At 49.7% G+C, this 24,003-nt stretch overlaps 1 protein-coding gene across 1 annotated transcript; it reads right to left on the reverse strand.

Moving 5' to 3' along the window:
- Positions 1-818: 818 nt before the first annotated feature.
- Positions 819-23,312, reverse strand: FZD4 (frizzled class receptor 4). Its single transcript, XM_081950354.1, has 2 exons — positions 22,916-23,312; positions 819-5,889 (listed from the first exon to the last, which is right to left on the reverse strand). The coding sequence occupies exons 1-2, from the start codon at positions 23,177-23,179 to the stop codon at positions 4,555-4,557; spliced, it is 1,599 nt and encodes a 532-aa protein (XP_081806480.1). The 5' UTR covers positions 23,180-23,312; the 3' UTR covers positions 819-4,554.
- Positions 23,313-24,003: the final 691 nt, after the last annotated feature.

The raw sequence follows: 24,003 nt of genomic DNA on the forward strand, positions 1-24,003 counted from the left end.
AAAGTTACGATAGCACTGCAAATTTTTTTTAATTTCAGACAGGTCCTCACTTTTACAACCATTGCACACACACACCTCCAAGATCATGTGATCAAAATTTGGGTTGCTTGGCAACCGGCGTGTATTTATAATAGTTGCAGCATCCCGGGGTGTGTGTGTGTGTGTGTGAGTCAAGTGATTGCCGTTTGTGACCTACCCACAAGCGAAGTCAATGGTGGAAGGCGGATTCACTTAACAATCAGGATGATTCGCTTAGCAAACATGGCGAATACGTTCCTGGGCGCAGTCCGCTTAACGACTGCCTCCTTGGAAGTCCCAGTTTGTGCTTAAGTTGAGGACTATTTGGAGATTTTATTTACAATACAATAGCAGAGTTGGAAGGGACCTTGGAGGTCTTCTAGTCCAACCCCCTGCCTAGGCAGGAAACCCTGTACCGCTTCAGACAGATGGCTATCCAACATCTTCTTCTTCATTTGTTTGTTTGTAAAAATTATTGGCCGCCCATCTTATCACACCGTAACTCTTTGAGTACAAAAATATTCACTGCCCTGCCCTGCAAAACTCATTTTAAACCAGAGACTCAAAGGCTGATGGAACTCGTGTTGTGTGAGAAAGTAGGAAATCCTCTTCAGATGGAAAAGAAAAGAAAAAAATTAAGAATTAAACTAGCTTCCCAAGAAGCTAAATTCCTCAACACAAAACCCCTTCAGGGCAGAGTCGCTAACAAAGCCACCAAATTCTTAAAACTTCATCCATCTTCTGAATTTAATTCTCTCTGCAGCTTTTTTTTTCTTTTCTTTTAAGGATAAAGGGGGGGATTTTATTTTATTTATTTTATTTTTTTATTTAAATAAAGCTACCCTGATATTCCTTGACACTCGACGCGAACCTTTCCCAAATTTTTAGGTTCGAAGGGGAGTCAGCGGCCCTTCCCTCTCCCGGGGGGCCTGGGGAATGTCCCCTTAATTGTAACCGACACACAAATTATGCAACCGATCCGTGTGAATGCAAAGCTGCCAAGTAACGTAACATTTCAGTTTGCCCAGACTGGCGTCAACACAGATACAATCGGTGCGGGGTGAAACATATTAAGCCTTAATTGCTTTAATGCAAGGGGTCTCCAGTTGTGGGCCAGATTAGCTTACCGGGTGGAGGGGTGAGAGGGGGAGGAAGAGAGGGAAAGAGAGAGAGAAAAAGAGAGGTACGAATGCAGAACAAAACTGGCTTTGAAGGCAGACAATGGTCAGAAGTGGCTTTCCATTCCCCCCTTTTTTTGTTCATTCACTCCCTGCTGCATACAGGCCTTCTTTAGATAAAGGCTTTCCGATTTTGGAGACGGTAGAAAGGATCTCGAAAATAAGCGAGCGGTGCCTGAAATCCTAGCTAGATGACTTTGCAAAGAGGAGAGGAGAGGAAGATTCAGAGATGGACAGATCCCAGGGCTATCACTTATCCTGGGAAGTCATTTTTTTAAAAAACCCGTTAGGTGGCAATAACAAGCCATTCCCAGTTGCAATGAATGGCTGTGAAAGCTGGACCGCAAGAAAGGCTGAGCACCAAAGAATGGAAGCCTTTGGACTCTGGTGCTGGAGAAGACTCCTGTGAGTCCCTTGGACTGCAAGGCGATCCAACCGGTCAGTCCTAGAGGAGATCAACCCTGACTGCTCTTTAGAAGGCCAGATCCTGAAGATGAAACTCAAATACTTTGGCCACCTAATGAGAAGGAAGGACTCCCTGGAGAAGAGCCTCATGCTGGGAACGATGGAGGGCAAAAGAAGAAGAGGACGGGAGAGAATGAGGTGGCTGGATGGAGTCACCAAAGCAGTAGGCGTGAGCTTAAATGGACTCCAGAGGATGGTAGAGGACAGGAAGGCCTGGAGGAACATTGTCCATGGGGTTGCGAAGAGTCGGATATGACTTTGCAACAAGAGTCGGACATGACTTTGCCACTTCCAACCTCTCCACATGCATGTGCGAAAAATCAGGAATTTGGCATAGGTAGTCCTCGTCTTACAATTACCATTGAGCCCTAAATTTCCATCGGTGAGCACGTCACTCGCTGAGTGAGTTTTGCCCCGTTTTACCACCTTTCTTGTGACCGTGGTGAAGTGAAGCACGGCAGTTGTTAAATCAGTCACTGGGTTGTTAAGGGAATTTGGCTTCCCCCGTGGACTTTGCTGGCCAGAAGATCACCAAAGCTGATCATGTGACCCCTGGGACACTACAACCATCATAAATATGAACCGGTTGCCAAACGTTTGAATTTTGATCACGGGGGATACTGCAGTGGTTGTAAGTGTGACAAACGATCGTAAGTCACTTCAGTGCTGTTGAGATTTCGAACAACCACTAAACAAATGGTTGTCAGTCAAAGATTATCTATACAGATTGGAAGACGCTAAGGATCAGTCCATGGTGCCTCTGCCGGTGAAAATGGAGCTCGGGAGGGCCATGCACAGCCCTCCCAGGCTCAGTTTTCAGCCATGATGTCTTCCTGCAGCCCTCTGACAGTGGAAAAAGAGCTCAGGGGCGGCGCATACTCCATTTTCGCTGTCAGAGGGCTACAGGAGGCTGCACGGCCAAAAACAGAGCCCGAGGGGCCCACACGCGCCCCTCCGGAGCTCCGATTTCGCTGGCAGAGGGCTGGCAAAAACAAACTGCTAGCAAAAGTGGCATTTGATCACAAGGCAAGGAGGCATTGAGAAATTCCTCCGCTGGAGATAATGGATCACCCGAGCCCAGTCCGGACCACCACAGGTGGCCCCCGACACACATGACATTGAGCTGGCCATGCCCAGCCCAGACACGCCCACACCCCTGGCCCCACAAGGTCAAACACAACCCTGATGCAACCTTGAATGGAATCGAGTTTTACACCTCTGCCCTAAGATGTGCGGACTTCGACTCCCAGAATTCCCTAGCCAACATGCTGGCTGAGATAGTCCGGGAATTGAGGTCCACACATCTTAAAGGGGACCAAGGTTGACAAACACGAAAACAGGGCCCCAAAAGCTTAATTTTGAAGATGCTATTTAAAGCATGGCACTGGGTATTGAGAAGTCCCCGCCTCTACCCCTTAGCCTTTTTGAGAATAAAAACCAGCTAAACATGTTAAGCCCTAAGCTCTACAAAGGAAACGCCACATATCGGATGCCTTCAGGCCTCCAATTTGGAAAAAGCTGCCAGACATTTGTTAAAAGTGGGGATTTAGTACGAAAAAAAAAAGGAAGAATTGTTCCATTTCTTGGAAAATGTTAAACTCCCGCCTCGATAGTGGAGGCTAAAAGTTTAATTCCTGAGCCAAACTTCCGCCAGCAACTTCTTAGTGAGAAAGTTAAATTAAGAAGGAAAATAGATGCATTATAGGTGTTTTTTTTTTTAAAGGAAAGAACTTCCTCATCTCTCAAAATTTCCCCCAGAACTTAAAAAACCAGCCGTTGCCATTGCAGGGGCTTCACTTATCACTATTATCCTCCTGTGATGTTTGAAGGTTAAATCTTGTTTAGTAACTACTGCTACTAAATACGAAAAGAAATCCTGCAGCTATTGTGGTTAAAAGTTTCTTGGAACTATTGTGTTTTAAAGTTTATTTGAAATCTATCAAGGCAAGGGTTTCCTGGATTTGATGATCTTATCTCTTGCACTGTGACATCTTGATGTCATTTGGGACTCATCCTGATTAGAAATACATCCTGTTTCCATTCCATGTTTGTTTCCTCACCCCAAATGCAGCCTGAAACCTTCATCGTTTTTTTAGTCTGAGGAGGCTAAAGGCAAATTGACTTCTTCGCTTGAAATGCAGACCTTTCTCTGGTTTGTGTTTGAGGGAATCCTGAAGAATTCCAAAGTTTGCACCCTAAGCTGCAACTTTCTGCAGCTCTCCAAGCCCTGGACATCATCCCTTATCCAAGTTGAGAGACCTTGGATTCAGAATTCCTGGACACCAGCAATTCTCCCCAAACCTTGCAAGGGGTTACTAGGAATTCCTCCCTCTCGCCATTTTGTTCTCTTGTACTACTTTATACAAGACAGTGATTGATGTGAGTCAGAACGGGATAAGGGGAAGAAGGAAGGGAGTGAGAGAAAGCACATTGTGCGTTATCAGGAGGCGCAAAGGCCCACAAATCCTAAAATCACTGCTTCTTGATAGACACTTCTGCTCTTTACCTTCTCAACTTCGTGAAACCTTCCCACCCCAGGCTTGAATTCTCTTGCTGCTCTCCTCTCCTCCTTCAAAATTCTGCAAAAACTCAAATATTTCCCAATAAAGGAATTGTTCCAATTCCACAAATCCTAAAATCACTGCTTGTTGATAGACACCTCTTCTCTTTATCTTCACAACTTCGTGAAGCCTTCCTTCCCCCCCCCCCCACCTCCAAGCCTGGTTGAATTCCCTTGCTGCCCTCCTCTCCTCCTTCAAAATTCTGCAAAAACTCAAATATTTCTCAATAAAGGATTCGTTCCAATGCTCCTTCTCCAGGTGCTGCTATCCCACCAACTCCTCCTGCACTGGGGAGGTGAAGGAAATAGAATTTGCTGGTCCCTGTCCTTTCTTTATACCACGGTCTCGTTCCCTTTCCCGGGCTTCATCCACCCGTCCGCCGCCCTCTTCGCTCCCCGCTTTACCCTCCCCGAATTCACCAGTCTGTTGGAGCACTTTTGCCAAGTGTGCAGCGTCTTGGCCGACCAAATCCACATGCCAGACGTGATGCCCACAAGGAGGGACATGAAAATCTTGAGCATCTCCACGGCCATGTTGGAGGCGTCGGCGGAGTAGCGGAAGATTCCCCAGTTGGAGATCTCGTAGAAGTAACAGGCGATGACGCAAGTCGCCGGCACCGTGTAAAGCACGGAAAACACCCCAATCTTCACCATCAACCTCTCCAGCTTGTCCGTTTTGGTCCCGTCCTTTTGGAGGTTGGACCGGATCTTAAACAAAGCCACCAAGCCCGCCGCGATGAAGAGGGTGCCGATGACCAAGTAGGTGAAAAGGGGGGCCACCACAAAGCCCGTCAAGGCGTCGAGGTTCTGATTGCCCACGTAGCACAGTCCCGTCAGCTCGTCGGCATCGACCAACCTCATGATGAGGATGACGATGGTCTTCACGGCGGGGATAGCCCAGGCGGCAATGTGGAAATACGAGCTGTGCATCTCGATGGCCTCGTGGCCCCACTTGAGCCCGGCGGCCAGGAACCACGTGAGGGTGAGGATCACCCACCAGATGGAGCTGGCCATGCCGAAAAAGTACATCAGCAAAAAAATGATGGCACATCCGGTGTTCTTCAGCCCCTCCTGGATGAGAACAGGTTCTACGGCCTCGTCGAAGTCACAGGAAATCCTTTCTCGTCCTACGGTCAGCCGGACAATATAAGCGATGCTATAAATATTGTAGCACATGCTCAGGAATATGATGGGCCGCTCCGGATAGGAAAACCGAGTGGAATCAATCAGGAAGGTCAAGACTGTGAAGGCGGTGGAAATGAAACACAGGCTCGCCCACACGGCCATCCAGATGTCGGTGAATGCCTTGGCGGACCGGCTGTAGAGGCCAGCGTCGTAGCCGCACTTGAGGACGCAGGTCAAGCTTCTCCGGACCCAAATGTACTGGTCCGAATTTGACCCGACGCTCTGGCATTCCTCCCCGGGGTGCAAGGGGGCCTTGCTGTGAAGGGGGACGTCTTCGTCTCCCGGGCCCTCCATGCACATGTGATTGTGGTCGTTGTGTGGGGGGAATTTGCTGCAGTTCAGGTTTTCTGGCCAGGAGAAGCCAAATTCTTTCAGGACCGGCTCGCATCGCCTTTTGACGGAAAGGCACATGCCGCTGCAGGGGCCGATCGGGATGTTGATTTGCTCGGTGCACATGGGGACGTAGACGGAGCACAGGAAGAACTGGAGGAGGGGACAAAAAAAGGACAAAGCAACTTCAGAAAAGCGCACACGGTGTTGTCTTCCCAATGTTCCTGCATCCTAGACTTCTCTGTGTTTCCCAACCTCGGGTACTTTAAGAAGGGTGGACTTCAATTCCCAGAATTCTCCAGCCAGCATGGCTGGCTGGAGAATTCTGGGAATTGAAGGCCACATGAATCGAAATTGATTCATTCTGACCTAGGCTTCCCCAGCAGCACGAATCCGAATCCTGATAAACCCCTTTTATTCAATTTGCAGTGAATTCCTCTCCAGCAAAGTCTTTCCTCTCCCACGGTCTTTCAAAATAGTTCACAATTACCGACCTTTATCAGGCTTGGAGAGCGGCCAGGCTGATATCTTTCAGATGCTGCAATACTTGGCAAGATTGCAGGAATGAACTCATTGTCTCCTGCAAACTCCACTCCCTATTCGCTCCTCTTTTATTCCCTATGGGAGGGGCCATTCACTGTCCACCTGTGGCCTTACTCCCAAGTTGCCCCCTGTTCTTTAGCTGTTCCCTTCGTCTGGCAACTCTGAGTATGCGCACACTGGGAACAGGCTCCAGCTGTTTGTCTGCCTCACTGATGTCTGACTCCGAAGGCAGCTGATAACTGTCAGACAGCCTTGGCCCCATCTCTGCCTCCAATGTAGAGTCTTCCCAGGCTCCAGGACTGGCCCATGTTCCTTCTCAACCTCCTCACTGTCTGAATCTGTTGCCAGCTCCGCTGGCCACTGGCGGACAACAATAAAAGCCAGATTCACTTAACCGCCATGTTACTAACTTAAAGTGATTCACTTTAACAGCCGTAGCCAAAAAGGTCGTAAAATGAGGCCAAATGAGGCCAGAAATAACTGGGATTAATATAATATTAATTAATATTTTGGTACGGACTGTACACCGCCCCGAGTCCCTTTCGGGAGAGGGGGCGGTATATAAACGCTAATAATAAATAAATAAATAAAATAAATAAGAGCCAGAAAGAATTTGGAACCATTGTTTTTCAGGCTTTATACAGATTGTCCTCAACGTACGATGGTAGCTGAGCCCCCAATTTAGGTTGTTAGTCACGGCAGTCATAAAGCGGGCTACCAAATGACCACACCTGAATTTATGACTTTTTTTTGCTGCTGCTGTTAGCGAAACACGCTAACAGGTGTAACAAATGAAGCCGACCGATTTTTTCTGGAAACCTGGAATGCTGGTTTCTTGCAAAAACATAGTTAATTGCGGTCGTATGAATGGCCGCAAAATGCAGGCCAGTTGCTGAGCTTCCAAATTATGGTCATGTAATGTGGCATGTATGTGTGTGTGTGGGAGAGATAGATAAAAAGGTAAAGGTTCCCCTCAGACATATGTGCTAGGGGGTGGTGCTCATCTCAGATTCAAAGCCGAAGAGCCAGCGCTGTCCGAAGATGTCTCCGTGGTCATGTGGCCAGCATGACTCAATGCTGAAGGCTCATGGGACGCTGTTCCCTTCCCACCAAAGGTGGTCCCTATTTTTCTACTTGCATTTTTACCTGCTTTCGAACTGCTAGGTTGGCAGAAGGTGGGGCAAGTAACGGGAGCTCACTCCGTTACGCGGCGCTAGGGATTCGAACCGCCGAACTGCCGACCTTTCTAATCGACAAGCTCAGCATCTTAGCCCCCGAACCACCGCGTCCCTTTTAGAGATAGACAGGGAGAGCTTTGAATCTGGATGCTAAGTAGCTTTTAACTTCGACCAACTGGTCATAATTCAAGGATCACTGTGTATGCTCATAGCACAAGGGTGCCCAAACTTGCCAACTTTACGGTTTAGGGACTTCAACTCCCAGCATGGGTGGCTGAGGAATTCTGGGAGTTGAAGTCCACAAAGTTGCCAAGTTTGAAAATTCCTGTCCCAGAGTAATAGATACAGACAGGTTCTTGTTCAACATCTTCTCATCTATTTACCTTGCAATACAACTGTGTGCCTGTTTACTTGAACATCAGCCTCGGTGTCACCCTAGACCAGGGGTGTCCAAACTTGGGAACTTTAAGACTTGTGGACTTCAACTCCCAGAATTCCCCAGCCAGGCTGGCTGGGGAATTCTGGGAGTTGAAGTCCACAAGTCTTAAAGTTCCCAAATTTGGACACCCCTGCCCTAGACGGTTGCCTCCAAGTAGACATATTTACCTTAGGATCACAAACTCAGTCACGGAAAAAGCCAGGACTTTGATGTGTGAGTGTGTGTGCAGTTTTCTTGGCAAGATTTCAACAGTAGTGTAGGAAGTTAGCACCCATCCCTCTCCTAGAAAAATGAAATATTTTGGGAAATATTTAAAAGGGCAGACTATTTCCCCTAAACGGGAGGAGGAAACTCATCCCCTCCCCCCCACCTTTGTCAATGGGCCATTAAGGGGGTATCTTTGCTATGTAGAATAGACTGGCTCAAGGCCTGAGCCGGTCTATTCTACATAACAAAGATCTCCCCCTTCAGCTCCAGGGTGATGGGATTAAGAGATGGCCCTCAGGACGTGATAGGATTAGCCCTCTACCCATCTCACCACATGGCACTTGGGAAGATTACATCACCCGACAAGGCTCAACCAAGCCTGGGAGACAGACAGCCTACAATGTTAGCTAAGACCCCCGCCCCCTGGGAGTCTGACCGCGAATCAAAGCACATTTCTTACACAGGAATAGGAAGGTCTAAGGTGGGCCCCCGAGAGGACATAAAACCAGGGCACTCTCAGCATCTCTCCCCGTCCCCCCCTTGCCCCCCTTCCCCCCCTTTCCCCCGGACCTCAAACCATTTCCATCATTAAAATCCATCTTTCCAAACAGCCTCCATGGTTCCAGTGTCTTTTTCCCCACTTGGAACTGAACCCAGATGGACTTTTCTTCCAACAGTCATTTCTTATTGTCTCCTTCTTAGAGCTCCGAGAAAGTGACCGGCCCAAGGTCATCCATCTGGCTTTAGGTTTAAGGCAGGACTAGAACTCCCAATAACCTAATTTCTAGCCTGATGCTTTAACTACCAGTAACTACACCAAACTGGATTTTTGGAAATATGAGTATGGTCTTAAAAGGAGGAGGAGGAGGAGGAGGAGGAGGAGGAGGAGGAGGAGGAGGAGGAGGAGGAGGAGGAGGAGGAGGAGGAGGAGGAGGAGGAGGAGGAGGAGGAGGAGGAGGAGGAGGAGGAGGAGGAGGAGAAGAAGAAGAAGAAGAAGAAGAAGAAGAAGAAGAAGAAGAAGAAGAAGAAGAAGAAGAAGAAGAAGAAGAAGAAGAAGAAGAAGAAGAAGAAGAAGAAGAAGAAGAAGAAGAAGCAGCAGCAGCAGCAGCAGCAGCAGCAAGAAACACCTACTGAATTTAATATAAATATTTATGGTCCTACCAAAGTTGTGTTTGCCCTTCACCATTATCGGCCTAGAGAATGGCTCTTAAGCCAATATCATTCCACTCCAAATGATTAATACAGATTGTCCACAACTTACAATCACAATCAAGCCAAATGTATGACTACAATTGAGCCCAGAATCTCCATTGCTAAGCGAAACATTTCTTAAGTGAGCTTTGCCCCATTTTATGACTTTCTTTGCTCCAGTGGTTAAGCGAATCCCTGCCGTTGTTTAAGTCAGTAACATGGTTGTTAAGTGAATCTGGTTGATCTGTGCTTGTCGGAAAGTCGCAAAGGGGGATCACCCGAGGACGCTGCAACCGTCATAACTACGAGCCAATTGCCAAGAAGCTGAATTTTGCTTGTGTGACCTTGGGGAATGCTGCAACAGTCGTAAGTGTGGGAAACGGCCATCATTCACTTTTTTCAGGGCTAAAACTTTAAATGATTACTAAATGAACTGTTGTAAGTGGAAGACTACCTGTACTTTGGTAGGAGACACTAAGAAATTCAGAGGGCTGAATGGAAAAAGATAGAGGTTAGATCTGAACACAGAAGTCTCCTGATTCAGGCCACGCTCTCAATCTCTGCATCCAAAAGGAGATATAAATTGGTTTTTTTCCACCCCCGTTTTATGTAAACTGGAAAACCTGCTAACATCTTACCACCTCCCTGAAAAAGCCACCCCAAACTGGTCCATTCTAGCCTCTAGCAACAAGCAAATAAACCATTTACCGATCCAAGGAAATGGAAAGCTTTATTGCAGTTTTGAATCGCTAATTATTAATGTGGGCTAGAAACATGCCTGAATGCATTTGACCTACGAAGCTGTTTCAAATGTGTTTTTAAAAGCCGGGGGTCATTTAGCGTGGCCCAAGCTGAGTCACTGCCTGATTCTCCGCTGCAGTTTCCTTTTCGTGCATGTTAAATGGAGGGATTTTCGCCTCCATTAAGGTGAACATATCTGACATACTTTAAGGCAACTGTTGGTTTTGTCTTTTGTTTATTAATGTCAATTCGGAGCACCCACTCTGGTGTCAGCGCTGAGTGCGGTTGTGTAAATTCCTCAGCTACCTGAGCAAACACACACACTCTGTGCAAGAATCACCTGCCAATCTCCTCAGACAAACCTGAGATTTTCTTTTCAAGACAAACAGCTTTTTTTTGGCCTCGGTGTGCAAATTAACGTTGGAGGGGGAAAGAGGGGGGGAGGGGGGAGGGCTGGCAGAGAGGGAGGTAGGGAGACACACACACACACACACACACACACACACACGCAGGGAGAGAGAGAGAGACAGAGAGGGAGAGGGAGAGAGAGACAGAAAGAGAGAGACAGAGAGAGAGAGACAGAGCAACAGAGAGAAAGAGAGAGAGACAGAGAGAATGAGAGAGACAGAGAGAGACAGACAGAGCAACAGAGAGAGAGAGACAGAGAAACAGAGAGAGAGAGACAGACAGAGAGAAAGAGAGAGACACAGAGAGAGAGACACAGAGAGAGAGACACACAGAGAGACAGACAGAGAGAAAGAGAGACAGAGAGAGAGAGACAGAGACAGAAAGCAACACAGAGAGAAACAGAGGGAGAAAGAGAGACAGAGAAAGCAACACACAGAGAGAGACAGAGACAGAGAGAAACACAGAGAGACAGACAGAGAGAAAGAGAGACAGACAAACACACACACACAGACAGATAGAGAGAGAGAGAGAAGGAAAAGGAGAAAAACTTAAGAAAGATTGCATTACAGCTTTGCAAAAAAACAAACAAACCACCAGATCCTTTGTGGATTTAGATGTTATTGTAAGTCTGTTTCTTATCTTGGCAGATTCACACCCAGTGAAAAACTTTGCTACTACTCATCTAGTGAAGAGAAAGACCAGAGGAGACATGATAGCAGTCTTCCAATATTTGAGGGGCTGCCACAGAGAGGAAGGGGGTCAAGCTATTTTCCAAAGCACCTGAAAGTCCAGACAAGGAATAATGGATGGAAACTGATCCAGGAGAGATTTAACCTGGAAATAAGGAGGAATTTCCTGACAGGGAGAACAATCAACCCATGGAACAGAAGTTGCCTTCAGAAGTTGTGGGAGCTTCATCCCTGGAGGCTTTCAAGAAGAGACTGGACTGCCATCTATTAGAGATGGTATAGGCCTCTCTCCTACTTGGGCAGAAGGTTGCCTCCAGAACGACTTGCCTCCAGAAATTGTGGGTGTTTCATCACTGGAGGTTTTTAAGAAGAGACTAGACAGTCCCTTGTCTGAAACGGTATAGGATCTCCTGCTTCAGCAGGGGCTTGGACTAGAAGATCTCTAAGGTCCCTTCCAGCTTTATGCTGATGCTGCTTCATTCTGAAAGGTCCTCACCATCCTCTTGGCTTTAGCTTCCAAACTGCCATGACATGAGTAAGAAAGAGACTTACACAATATGCTGATCGTGATTGCAAAACAATAGTGGAGAACCAAGATATGCTATTTGCTGGTTAACAGGAAAGTCTATGAAGTGACCTAAGATGACTTTAAAAAAAAACTCTTCTAAAAATAATGTAGAGACATAGAGCAAATCCCAAGACAGGAGAACCTCTATGTTTGCTCTAAGCAAGGACTTCATTGCAGTGGTGAAATTCATTTTTTTAATTACCGGTTCTGTGGGTGTGGCTTGGTAGGCATGGCAGAGGAAGGATACTGCAAAATCTCCATTCCCTCCCAATCCAGGGAAAGGATACTGCAAAATCTCCATTCCCTCCCAATCCAGGGGAAGGATACTGCAAATTCTCCATTCCCACCCTACTCCAGGGGAAGGATACTGCAAATTCTCCATTCCCACCCTATTCCAGGGGAAGGATACTGCAAATTCTCCATGCCCACCCTACTCCTGGGGAAAGTTACTGCAAATTCTCCATTCCCTCCCCACTCCAGGGGAAGGATACTGCAAAATCCCCATTCCCTCCCCACTCCAGGGGAAGGATACTGCAAAATCTCCATTCCCACCCTATTCCAGGGGAAGGATACTGCAAATTCTCCATGCCCACCCTACTCCTGGGGAAGGATACTGCAAAATCTCCATTCCCTCCCAATCCAGGGGAAGGATACTGCAAATTCTCCATTCCCACCCTACTCCTGGGGAAGGATACTGCAAAATCTCCATTCCCACCCTATTCCAGGGAAAGGATACTGCAAATTCTCCATTCCCACCCTACTCAAGGGGAAGGATACTGCAAAATCTCCATTCCCTCCCAATCCAGGGGAAGGATACTGCAAATTCTCCATTCCCACCCTATTCCAGGGGAAGGATACTGCAAATTCTCCATGCCCACCCTACTCCTGGGGAAGGATACTGCAAAATCTCCATTCCCTCCCCACTCCAGGGGAAGGATACTGCAAAATCTCCATTCCCACCCTATTCCAGGGGAAGGATACTGCAAATTCTCCATGCCCACCCTACGCCAGGGGAAGGATACTGAAAAATCTCCATTCCCTCCCCACTCCAGGGGAAGGATACTGCAAATTCTCCATTCCCACCCTATTCCAGGGGAAGGATACTGCAAATTCTCCATGCCCACCCTACTCCAGGGGAAGGATACTGCAAATTCTCCATGCCCACCCTACTCCTGGGGAAGGATACTGCAAAATCTCCATTCCCTCCCCACTCCAGGGGAAGGATACTGCAAATTCTCCATTCCCACCCTATTCCAGGGGAAGGATACTGCAAAATCTCCATTCCCACCCTATTCCAGGGGAAGGATACTGCAAATTCTCCATGCCCACCCTACTCCTGGGGAAGGATACTGCAAAATCTCCATTCCCTCCCCACTCCAGGGGAAGGATACTGCAAATTCTCCATTCCCTCCCAATCCAGGGAAAGGATACTGCAAAATCTCCATTCCCTCCCAATCCAGGGGAAGGATACTGCAAATTCTCCATTCCCACCCTACTCCAGGGGAAGGATACTGCAAATTCTCCATTCCCACCCTATTCCAGGGGAAGGATACTGCAAATTCTCCATGCCCACCCTACTCCTGGGGAAAGTTACTGCAAATTCTCCATTCCCTCCCCACTCCAGGGGAAGGATACTGCAAAATCCCCATTCCCTCCCCACTCCAGGGGAAGGATACTGCAAAATCTCCATTCCCACCCTATTCCAGGGGAAGGATACTGCAAATTCTCCATGCCCACCCTACTCCTGGGGAAAGTTACTGCAAATTCTCCATTCCCTCCCCACTCCAGGGGAAGGATACTGCAAAATCCCCATTCCCTCCCCACTCCAGGGGAAGGATACTGCAAAATCTCCATTCCCACCCTACTCCAGGGGAAGGATACTGCAAAATCCCCATTCCCTCCCCACTCCAGGGGAAGGATACTGCAAAATCCCCATTCCCTCCCCACTCCAGGGGAAGGATACTGCAAAATCCCCATTCCCTCCCCACTCCAGGGGAAGGATACTGCAAATTCTCCATGCCCACCCTACTCCTGGGGAAAGTTACTGCAAATTCTCCATTCCCACCCTACTCCAGGGGAAGGATACTGCAAATTCTCCATTCCCTCCCCACTCCAGGGGAAGGATACTGCAAAATCTCCATTCCCACCCTACTCCAGGGGAAGGATACTGCAAATTCTCCATGCCCACCCTACTCCTGGGGAAAGTTACTGCAAATTCTCCATTCCCACCCTACTCCAGGGGAAGGATACTGCAAATTGATCACAGAGGGGGAGCCGGACCTCGCAGGAATAACGGAAACCTGGCTGGGCCCAGAGGGGGGGTTGCCCCTCAGGGAAATGTGCCCTCCAGGTTACCGTGTATTCCACCAGCCACGGGCCCAAGGTAGGGGTGGTGGGGTAGCGATAATCATCCGGGAAGATTTGGCACCGAGGGAATTCACTGTGTCGCAGATTTCTGGTTGTGAGTCTCTGGGTGTGAAATGGGGCCCAGGGAGTCAGCTGGGCCTGTTGATAGTATACCTGGCTCCCCGCCATACATCAGCGGCCCTGCCCGGGCTCCTCGAGCGGATCACGGAGATGGCGGTTGAAACCCCCAAGCTATTAGTGATGGGGGACTTTAACCTGCCATCGACGGGAGAGGCATCCGGGGCAGCCCGGGAATTCATGGCCTCCATGACAGCCATGGATCTGACTCAAGTAGTTCAGGACCCCACACACGAGAGAGGCCATATACTTGATCTTGTGTTTGTCTCCGACCAGTGGACGAGTGATCTGGGAAGAGGGAATTTAGTCATCACGCCCCTGTCATGGTCAGATCACTCACTTCTCCAGCTGGACTTCCCTGGCGCTGCTCCCCACCGCGGGGAGGCGGAACCAGACTATCCCAGATGGTTCCGCCCCAGGCGTCTGATGGAGCCAGATAGGTTCCAGGCAGAGCTTGGGCCACCTCCTGCAGACCTGCCCCACCCCCGGGCAGAGGACCTGGTAGCCGCTTGGAATAATGCGGCCGCCGGTGCCTTAGACCGGGTGGCGCCTTTGCGGCCTCTTCGACGGCCACGATCTACCCGGGCCCCCTGGTTTAACGGGGAGCTAAGGGCAATGAAACGCCTTAGGAGACGCCTAGAGAGCAAGTGGAGGTCCTCCCGCTCCGAATCCGACCGAGCACAAGTAAGAGCCTACGTAAGGACTTACCTTGTGGCAATAAGAGTGGCCAAACGTCAGTATTGTGCCACCCTTATAGCGTCTGCGGAGAACCGCCCTGCCGCCCTGTTTCGGGTGACCCGCTCCCTTTTGTCACAGGGGCAGCGGGACCCCCCATTACTGGGCCGGGCAGAGGAATTTGGAGAGTTCCTGCAGGATAAAATCGATCGGATCCGAAGGGGATGGACCCACCTCAGTGCTCCAGTGGGGACGTCTGAAGCTAGTCTTGAGAGACCATGCTGGGAGGAGTTTGACCCTGTTGTCACCGAAGATTTAGACAGGTTGCGCGGGCGACTGCGAGCCACTACATGTTTATTGGACCCGTGTCCCTCCTGGTTGGTACTGGCCTCCTGGGAGGGCTCACGAGGCTGGCTACTGGAGCTGGTGAACGCTTCGCTGGGTGAGGGCCTTTTACCAGCCGCCTTGAAAGAGGCGGTGGTGAGGCCCCTGCTCAAGAAGCCTTCTCTGGACTCAACGGAGCTAGCAAATTACCGTCCTGTCTCCAACCTTCCTTTCTTAGCGAAGGTTGTTGAGAGTGTGGTGGCTCAGCAGTTTCCGCGTCACCTAGAAGAAGCTGATTATCTAGACCCGCGCCAGTCCGGCTTCCGGCCCGGTCACAGCACGGAGACAGCCTTGGTCGCTTTGGTGGATGATCTCTGGAGGGCAAAGGATGGGGGTTGTTCCTCCATCCTTGTCCTATTAGACCTCTCGGCGGCCTTCGATACCATCGACCATGGTATCCTATTGCGCCGTCTGGAGGGGTTGGGGGTCGGGGGCACCGTATTACGATGGTTCCGCTCCTACCTCTCTGGCCGGACGCAATGTGTGTTGGCAGGAGAGGAGAGGTCGACCGCGAGGCCCCTTATCTGTGGGGTCCCACAGGGCTCGATCCTCTCGCCTCTCCTGTTCAACATATATATGAAGCCGCTGGGTGAGATCATCCGTGGTTTTGGGGTGGGATACCATCTGTATGCTGATGACACTCAGCTGTACATTTCCACCCCAAACCACCCCAACGAGGCTGTTGAAGTGATGTCCCGATGTCTGGAAGCCGTACGGGTCTGGATGGATGACAACAGGCTCAGGCTCAACCCCTCCAAGACAGAGTGGCTGTGGCTTCCGGCTTCCCGGTTCAACCAGCATATGCCATCGCTGACCATCGGAGATGATCAATTAGCCCCGGTGGAAGGGGCACGCAATTTGGGCGTCCTCCTTGATGCCCGGCTGTCTATGGAAGATCATGTGACAGCCGTGGCGAGAGGGGCGTTCCACCAGATTCGCCTGGTGCGCCAGTTGCGGCCCCTTTTGGACCGGGAGGCCTTGCGTACAGTCACTCACGCGCTGGTGACGTCTCGCCTGGACTACTGTAATGCTCTCTACATGGGGCTCCCCTTGAGGTGCACCCGGAGACTGCAGTTGGTCCAGAATGCAGCCGCGCGGGTAATTATGGGGAGATCGAGGTTCTCCCATATAACACCTATCCTGCGCGAGCTGCACTGGCTTCCTGTGGTCTACCGGGTGCGCTTCAAGGTACTGGTTACCACCTTCAAAGCGCTCCATGGCACAGGGCCTAGTTACCTGCGGGATCGCGTCCTGCCCCATACATCCCTGCGACCCGTCCACTCACACAGAGAGGGACTACTCCGGGTGCCGTCCTCCAGAGAGTGCCAGAGGGCAGCGCCCAGAAGTAGGGCCTTCTCTGTAGTGGGCCCCACCCTTTGGAATGACCTCCCCCCAGACATCAGAACTACAACCGACCTTCGCTCCTTCCGTATGAAGCTGAAAACCTACCTGTTTCGACTAGCTGACCTGGCATAACTCTACAACCTCCCCAGCCCAGGGCATTTTTAATTGTAATTTTAGTTTTTAAGGGTTAATTTCACTGGGGTTTTAACTTTTTAAGTATTGTAACTTATTTATTTATTCTTACCTCCTCTATACGCTATATAATACCTTTGTACGTCGCCCCGAGTCCCTGTGGGGAGAGGGGGCGACTAATAAGTTCAAGTAATAAATAAATAAATAAATAAATTCTCCATTCCCTCCCCACTCCAGGGGAAGGATACTGCAAAATCTCCATTCCCACCCTACTCCAGGGGAAGGATACTGCAAATTCTCTATTCCCACCCCCCTCTGGGGCCAGCCAGAGGTGATATTTGCCGGTTCTTTGAACTACTCAAAATTTCCACTACTTATTCTCCAGAACCTTTCAGAACCTGCTGAATTTCACCCCTGCTTCACTGCCTGATGCTGTGTGAGCTTCCAATACACCTATTGTGTTCTGGTTTCATATTCTTCTCTATTGGCAGAGATACAGGAACAGTGACAACTGCACTGAAAAAAGTGACTTATTATTACTCTTGCGACTGTCGCATCTTCCTCCTGGGTGACGTAATCAAAATTCAGACCCTTTCGCAAATGACTCCTATATATGATGGTTGCAGAGTCCGTGTGTGTGTGTGTGTGTGTGTGTGTGTGTGTGTGTGTGTGTGATCAACGTTTGCAACCTTCTGACAAGCAAGTGAATGGAGACGCCAGATTCACTTCACCCGCTGTGTTATTAACTACCGTGCTACTGACTTAACAACTGCATGGATTCACTTAACAACGGTGGCAAGAAAAGTTGTTCATGGGGCAAAACTCTTGCTTCACCATCTCGCTTATAGCAACAGAAATGTGAGGTTTATGTTTGTAAATTTAGGACTTACCTGTACATGATATCAATAGCAATAGCCCTTAGACTTATATACTGCTTCATAGTGCTTTTACAGCCCTCTCTGAGTGGTTTACAGAGTCAGCCTATTGCCCCCAACAATCTGGGTCCTCATTTTACCCACCTCGGAAGGATGGAAGGCTGAGTCAACCTTGGGTCGGTCAGGATTGGACTGCTGGCAGTCGGCAGAGTTAGCTTGCAATACTGCATTCTAACTACTGCACCACCACGGTGCCTTCCTTCCTTCCTTCCACACCTAGACTTGTATACCACTTCACATGGCTTTACAGCCCTCTCTAAGTGGTTTACATGGTCAACCTCTTGTCCACAACAATCTGGGTCCTCATTTTACCCACCTCGGAAGGGTGGAAGGCTGAGTCAACCTTGAGCCGGTGAGACTCGAACTGCCAAACTGGTGGCAGCTGTTGATCAGCAGAAGTAGACTGCAGTACTGCACTCTAACTACTGCCCCACTGCGGCTCTAAAGACTTGGAAAGCAAAGGCATTTCTATGTTGGATTAGGACAGCCTGGGCCCATGAACTGAGATGCGGGCTGTCCGTCACATGTGGGGGATACACTGAAATTTACAGGTCTTCTGGAAGGTCACGTTTCTCATCAAAATCTCACCAAAGCCAGGCCCCACCAAATTATGTCACCTGTTATGTCAACGCACACCTATTGCTCCGGGGATAGGCATATCTGAGTACAACCGCCATCACGCCAGGATTGCAACCCACCAGTGGAAACTAGGATGTTGATGTTGGTTTAGGCCAGGGCTGTCAAACTCCTGGCCCATAGGCCGGATGCGCCATGCACCGGCCACACCCAGTTTATTGAAGATGGGGAAAGTCCCGATAAGTCATGTGATGTTGCTGTGGCGATGTGAGTTTGACAACCCTGGTTTAGAATAGAATAGGGAATAGGGAATAGGGAATAGGGAATAGAATAGGAATAGGAATAGGAGAAAAGAAGAGAAGAGAAGAGAAGAGAAGAGAAGAGAAGAGAAGAGAAGAGAAGAGAAGAGAGAATAGGAATAAGGATAGGATAGGATAGGAATAGGAATAGAATAGAAGAGAAGAATGAATAGGAATAGGAATAAGATAGGATAGGGAGTAGGGAATAGGGAATAGGGAATAGGGAATAGGGATGGAATAGCATAGCATAGCATACTAGGAAACTAAATAAAACAATATAATCGTAAAGATACAAGCAACAAGGTTATAGTCATAAGTAGAAAAGGAGATAGGTAATAGGAAGGAAGAGAAGAATAATAGTAATATAGTCTTAGTAACTAGTTTGACAGTGTTGTGAGAATTGGTTGTTTAGCAGAGTGATGGCATGCGGGGGGAAACTGTCCTTGTGTCTAGTTATTCTGGTGTGCAGTGCCCCATAGTGTCATTTTGAGGGTAAAAGAGGCCATTAGGGTGCAAGAACAAGCTAGAAAAAATCCAAAAGAGAAAAGTATGGAAGGGAAGCATTTTAAGAAATGCTCACCTGGATTAGGCCTGGATTGTAAATTTTAATTGTTATCGCACAAGATATTTGTACCCACATTGTTTAATGGAAGATGGATTGTTAGTATTAAAATAAAATTTTTTAAAAAATTGAATAATAAATAAATAAATATGAATCAGTTGCCGAGCATCTGAATTTTAGTTCACGTGGATAATGTGATGGTTGGAAGTATGAAAAAATGGTCGTAAGTCATTCCCCCCCCCCCCAGTGCCGGTCTCACTTTGAAGAGTCCGTAAACAAAAGGGTTGTAAGTCAAGGACAACCTCTATATCAAGACCAGGGATGGGTTCCTGCCAGTTCTTACCTCTTCTATAGAAGAGGTTCCACCAATCTACAGTGCCGTTTAGAACCGGTTCCAACTCCCTCCCCCCGCCCATCCGCACATCATCAAGATGAAGAGCGAGAGGAGGAATTCTGGGAGTTGAAGTCCACAAGTCTTAAAGCTGTCAACTTTGAACACTCCTGGGTTTTTTTTTCTAAAGGGTTAGGGGTGCAAGGGCATTGTAACTTGACAGCTTTAAGACTTGCACACTTCAATGCCAGAGTTCCTGAGCCAACATGACTGGAGGAGGAATTCTGGGAGTTGAAGTCCACAAGCCTTAAAGCTGTCACGTTTGAACACCCCTGGGTTTTTTTATCTAAAGAGTTAGGGGTGCAAGGGTCTTGTAACTTGTCAGCTTTACGACTTGCGTGCTTCAAATGCCAGAGTTTCTGAGCCAACATTTTGGTTGCTAAGCAAGAGCGTTGTTAAGTGAGTTTCACCACATTTTACAAGTTGGCCATGCCCACCCAGTCACATGGCTGGCAAGCCACTCCCACCTGGTCACATGGCCGGCAAGCCACTCCCACAAAGCAGCCCACACCTACAGAAGAGGTTCTAAAAAATTTTGAAACCCACCACTGATCAAGACCCCTGGATAGCCACTGTGACTGTACTAGGATTCCATCCAGTCCAGTTTGAAAACCTTCAACTGGTGGCCTTCAACCAACCTTAGGAGAACGGATTGCAGGGCTGAGCAACGAGTGCCACAGATATCTCTTTTTTAATCCTTCCTGAATTTCCCAGCATTTTGTTTTCACTGATGACCCCTAGAGTAGACCCCTCCTTGTCTACTTTTTGTCCATTGTGTGAAATTTTTATACCCTTCTCTTGTGTTGTGTGCGTGTGTGTCCCTCCCTCTCTCCAAGCCCTAAAAACAAAACCATCCCTCCTCCTCCTCCTCCTCCTCCTCCTCCTCCTCCTCCTCCTCCTCCTCCTCCTCCTCCTCCTCCTCCTCCTCCTCTGTGTAATTTTCTCTTGTCCCCTAATCAGTCCTGGTTAAAGGTAAAGGTTCCCCTCGCACATATGTGCTAGTTGTTCCCGACTCTAGGGGGCCGTACTTACCTCCGTTCCAAAGCCGAAGAGCCAGCGTTGTCCAAAGACATCTCCGTGGTCATGTGGCCGGCCTGACTAAACGAAGAAGGCGCACAGAACGCTGTTACCTTCCCACCAAATGTGGCTCCTATTTTTCTACTTGCCTTTTTTACATGCTAGGTTGGCAGAAGCTGGGGCAAGTAACGGGAACTCACCCCCTTACGTGGCGCTAGGGATTCGAACCGCCAAACTGCCGACCTTTCTGACCAACAAGCTCAGCGTCTTAGCCACTGAGCCACCGTACCTTCTGTCCTACGTCCTACAAGCTGTGTTTCCTTACAAGCCTTGCTTGCTTTATTTTCAGTGCCCTCTGGCATGATTCCAAGCTTGGAATTTGGTTCCCCCCCCCCTTCTCAGCTGCGGAAACACACTGTTAACTACTTAACTTAGCACAATCCTGATCCCCATTGTAATTCTGATCTTCCAGCCATGTAGGGGGACATCTCTACTGCTTCAACCTCAGCTGGGTGCCGTCCCCCACCCCCTCCCAGGTGGGCAACCCAACCGTCCTCCAGTCTTTTGCCAAGTACCTGTTTCCTCTCGGCACACCTGATCTCCCCCAAAGCCTCCTGTCTGGGAAACACCCAGGAGTGGATTAATCTCTCCAATACTCCGAAGAGAAAAGCATGTTTTGAAAAGTGCAGGACGAGTCATCGTTCTTTCATGCCCGCTATGAATAGGGTTGGATGGGCTTTTTCTTGCAAAGTTTTACAGTTGTCTGTCTCTGCTCTGCCCAGCCTCCCCTGTGAAACCCCCCCTTCCAGCCTTTGGAAACACCCCATCCACCCACCAGCAGAAACACAGCCGGATCTGAAAAATACTTGCAAAAAGGGAGCCTTTCTTATCAACCAGGGATGGTCACAGCCTCGCCAGATCTCAGAGAAGGGTGCATGCCCCTATCCAGAGGATGAACTTTCCAAAGCAGCTTTCTTGTGACTGTGTATAGAGGCAGTCCTTGACTTACGACCACAGTTCGACACACACACACACACCAAATTTCGGTCACAAAGCGAGACGTCTATTCAGTGAATTTTGCTCCCCCTTGCGACTTTTCTTGCCGCAGCAGTGGAGCTGAAATGCCTGCACTTGTTAAGTTGTTCACTTAGCAACGCAGTTGTTAAATGAATCTGGTTCTCCCATTGACTCTGCGGGTCAGAGGGTGGCCATAAGGGGATCCCATGACCGCCAGTGACCCAACAACGGTCACCAAGGTGAGTCAAGTTCCCAAGTGCCTGCATTTTGATCACACAACCGTGGGGGCTCCATGCGACAGTCGTAAGTCTGAGAAACGGTCACAAGTCACTTTTTGCAGTGCCGTTGTAGCTTCGAACGGTCACTCAATGAACTGTTGTTAAGTCGAGGACTATCTGTAATTCCCAGCTAGACTCAACTTTGATGACAATTCCCACAACCTGTTTGACCAGGTTGGCTAACGGGACTTTTCTGGGTTAGTAGCTTGGGATGCGGTAGCTCAGTGGCTAAGACGCTGAGCGTGGCGATCAGAAAGGTCGGCAGTTCGGTGGTTCGAATCCCTAGCAAGGCATAATGGAGTGAGCTCCCATTATTTGTCCCAGTTTCTGCTAACTCAGCAGTTCGAAGGTATGTAAAAATGCAAGTAGAAAAATAAGAACCACCTTTGGTGGGAAGGGAACAGCGCTCCGTGCAGTCAGGGCTGGCTCTTCGGCTTTGAAACGGAGATCAGCACCGCCCCCTAGAGTCAGGAACGGCTAGCACAGATGTGCGAGGGGAACCTTTATCTTTAGCCTACATTGATCAAGCAAGATGACTTTATACCACGTGCCAAAACGTGCAGGGTTTAAGTTGGGCAAAGAAAGGCACAAAGTCTTGGATATGGGCAAGCCTTACACAGGATCTCAACCGGACCTCTGATAAGGCACTCAGCACATGGCCCGGGGAGCTCTTTTGGTGCTCTTTCATTCAAGTGGCGCCTCTCAACCCATCTACCCCTTCTTTAAAAGAAAAGAAAAAAACACCCTCAATTTTGCCAAACTCCGGAGGGAAGAGAAGCGAAACTACAGGAAGATCACGCTGGATTCCGAGCCTTCTTTTTTAACGACCTCGATCTTAAAAGTCCAAAGGCTGAGATCTCCACGCGGCTCACCTCGGAGTTAAGGCAGGCAACTCCCAACCCCAATTCTGCAGAATTCCCTTTCGCATCCCAGGGAAAGTCAGCCCGGCCCGTGCAGAAAGTAAAAAGCGACCCGGCAAGGAAGAAGTGGAGGGAGAAGGGGATAGTGACCCCCGGGACATGGGGAAAGTGAAAGTCACCCCCCCCCCCAGGGAGAAGGGGAAAATGACCTCCGGGAGGGACAAAGGGAAAGTCACCCCCGCCGCCACGGGAGGAACCCACCTGCAGCTGGCTGGAGCAGCCGTACTGGATGAGCGGGGTGAACGTGGTCAGCTGGAGCTCGGCGTCGGTCTGGAACTGGCTGCCCACCAGGTTGGGCATCTTGGTGACGTTGTAGCCCAGGTTCTGGCACATGGAGATGCGGATGGCATCGCAGCGGCGCTCCTCTTCGTCGCCGAAAGCGCCCGCCGCCTCCAGCGCCGCCAGCAGCAGCAAGAGCAGCAACCGCCGCCGCCGGGCACCTCTGTGCCCCGCCGCCGGGCACATCGTCCGCCAACCCTGCCCGGCTCCAGCCCTGCCGGAGCAGGAACCGAGAGCGCCGCCGCAGCCACTCCTTTCGCCCCGATCGCCGCCCGGCCGCCCGCCTTGCTTGCGCCGAGCGCCCCGCCGAGCGCGCTTCTGGCTCCGCCGCCGGCGCAGCGCGCTGTGACACCAGGCGAGGCGGTGCTGGCTGGGCGAGAGGGCGGCGCCGGGGCTGCCGGCGAGGAAGGGCGAGAGGGCGGGCGAGCCAGCAACCTGCCCAGGGGAGGGGAGGCCTCGCTGCTTCGGCCCGCCCACCCGCCGCCCGCGGCCTCCGACGCCGGCCGAGAAAGGGTTGCAGCCGCGGAGAGAAGGACACCGATGACTGCCCTGGAAGGGAAAGCGCGCGGGATAGAGTAGAGACCACGGGAAGGGTTAATGCCACGTTATAGTGCCTTGGTAAGGCCACGAGTGGAGTGGTTCTGGGACAATTTGCACACAGGCAACTTGTCACAACCAACTCATCACAGCCAACTCACCAGGGTCAACTCAACAAAAGCAGATTGCTATGACCAACTCACCACAGCTAACTCACCATGGCCAAGTTGCCACAACAAACTTACCGCAGCTAACTTGCCATGGGCAACTCACCATGGGCAACTTGCCACAACCAACTTGCCATGGGCAACTCACCATGGCCAACTTGCCACAACCAACTCACCATAACTAACTTGCCATGGGCAACTCACCATGGCCAACTTGCCACAACCAACTCACCACAACTAACTTGCCATGGGCAACTCACCACAGCTAATTTGCCACAGGCAACTCACCACAGCTAACTCACCATG

This window comes from Natrix helvetica (genome assembly GCF_964273705.1).
Source record: "Natrix helvetica genome assembly, chromosome: 4".
In the NCBI taxonomy this organism is placed as follows: domain Eukaryota; kingdom Metazoa; phylum Chordata; class Lepidosauria; order Squamata; family Natricidae; genus Natrix; species Natrix helvetica.

What these genes read in the sequence shown, in the direction of transcription:
- FZD4 (XM_081950354.1), bottom strand. Translation starts at nt 23,179, where the DNA reads ATGTGCCCGGCGGCGGGGCACAGAGGTGCCCGGCGGCGGCGGTTGCTG. An exon ending in GCTGCTCCAGCCAGCTGCAG is followed by an intron (nt 5,890 to 22,915) that starts GTGGGTTCCTCC and finishes CCCCTCCTCCAG; the next exon opens with TTCTTCCTGTGCTCCGTCTA.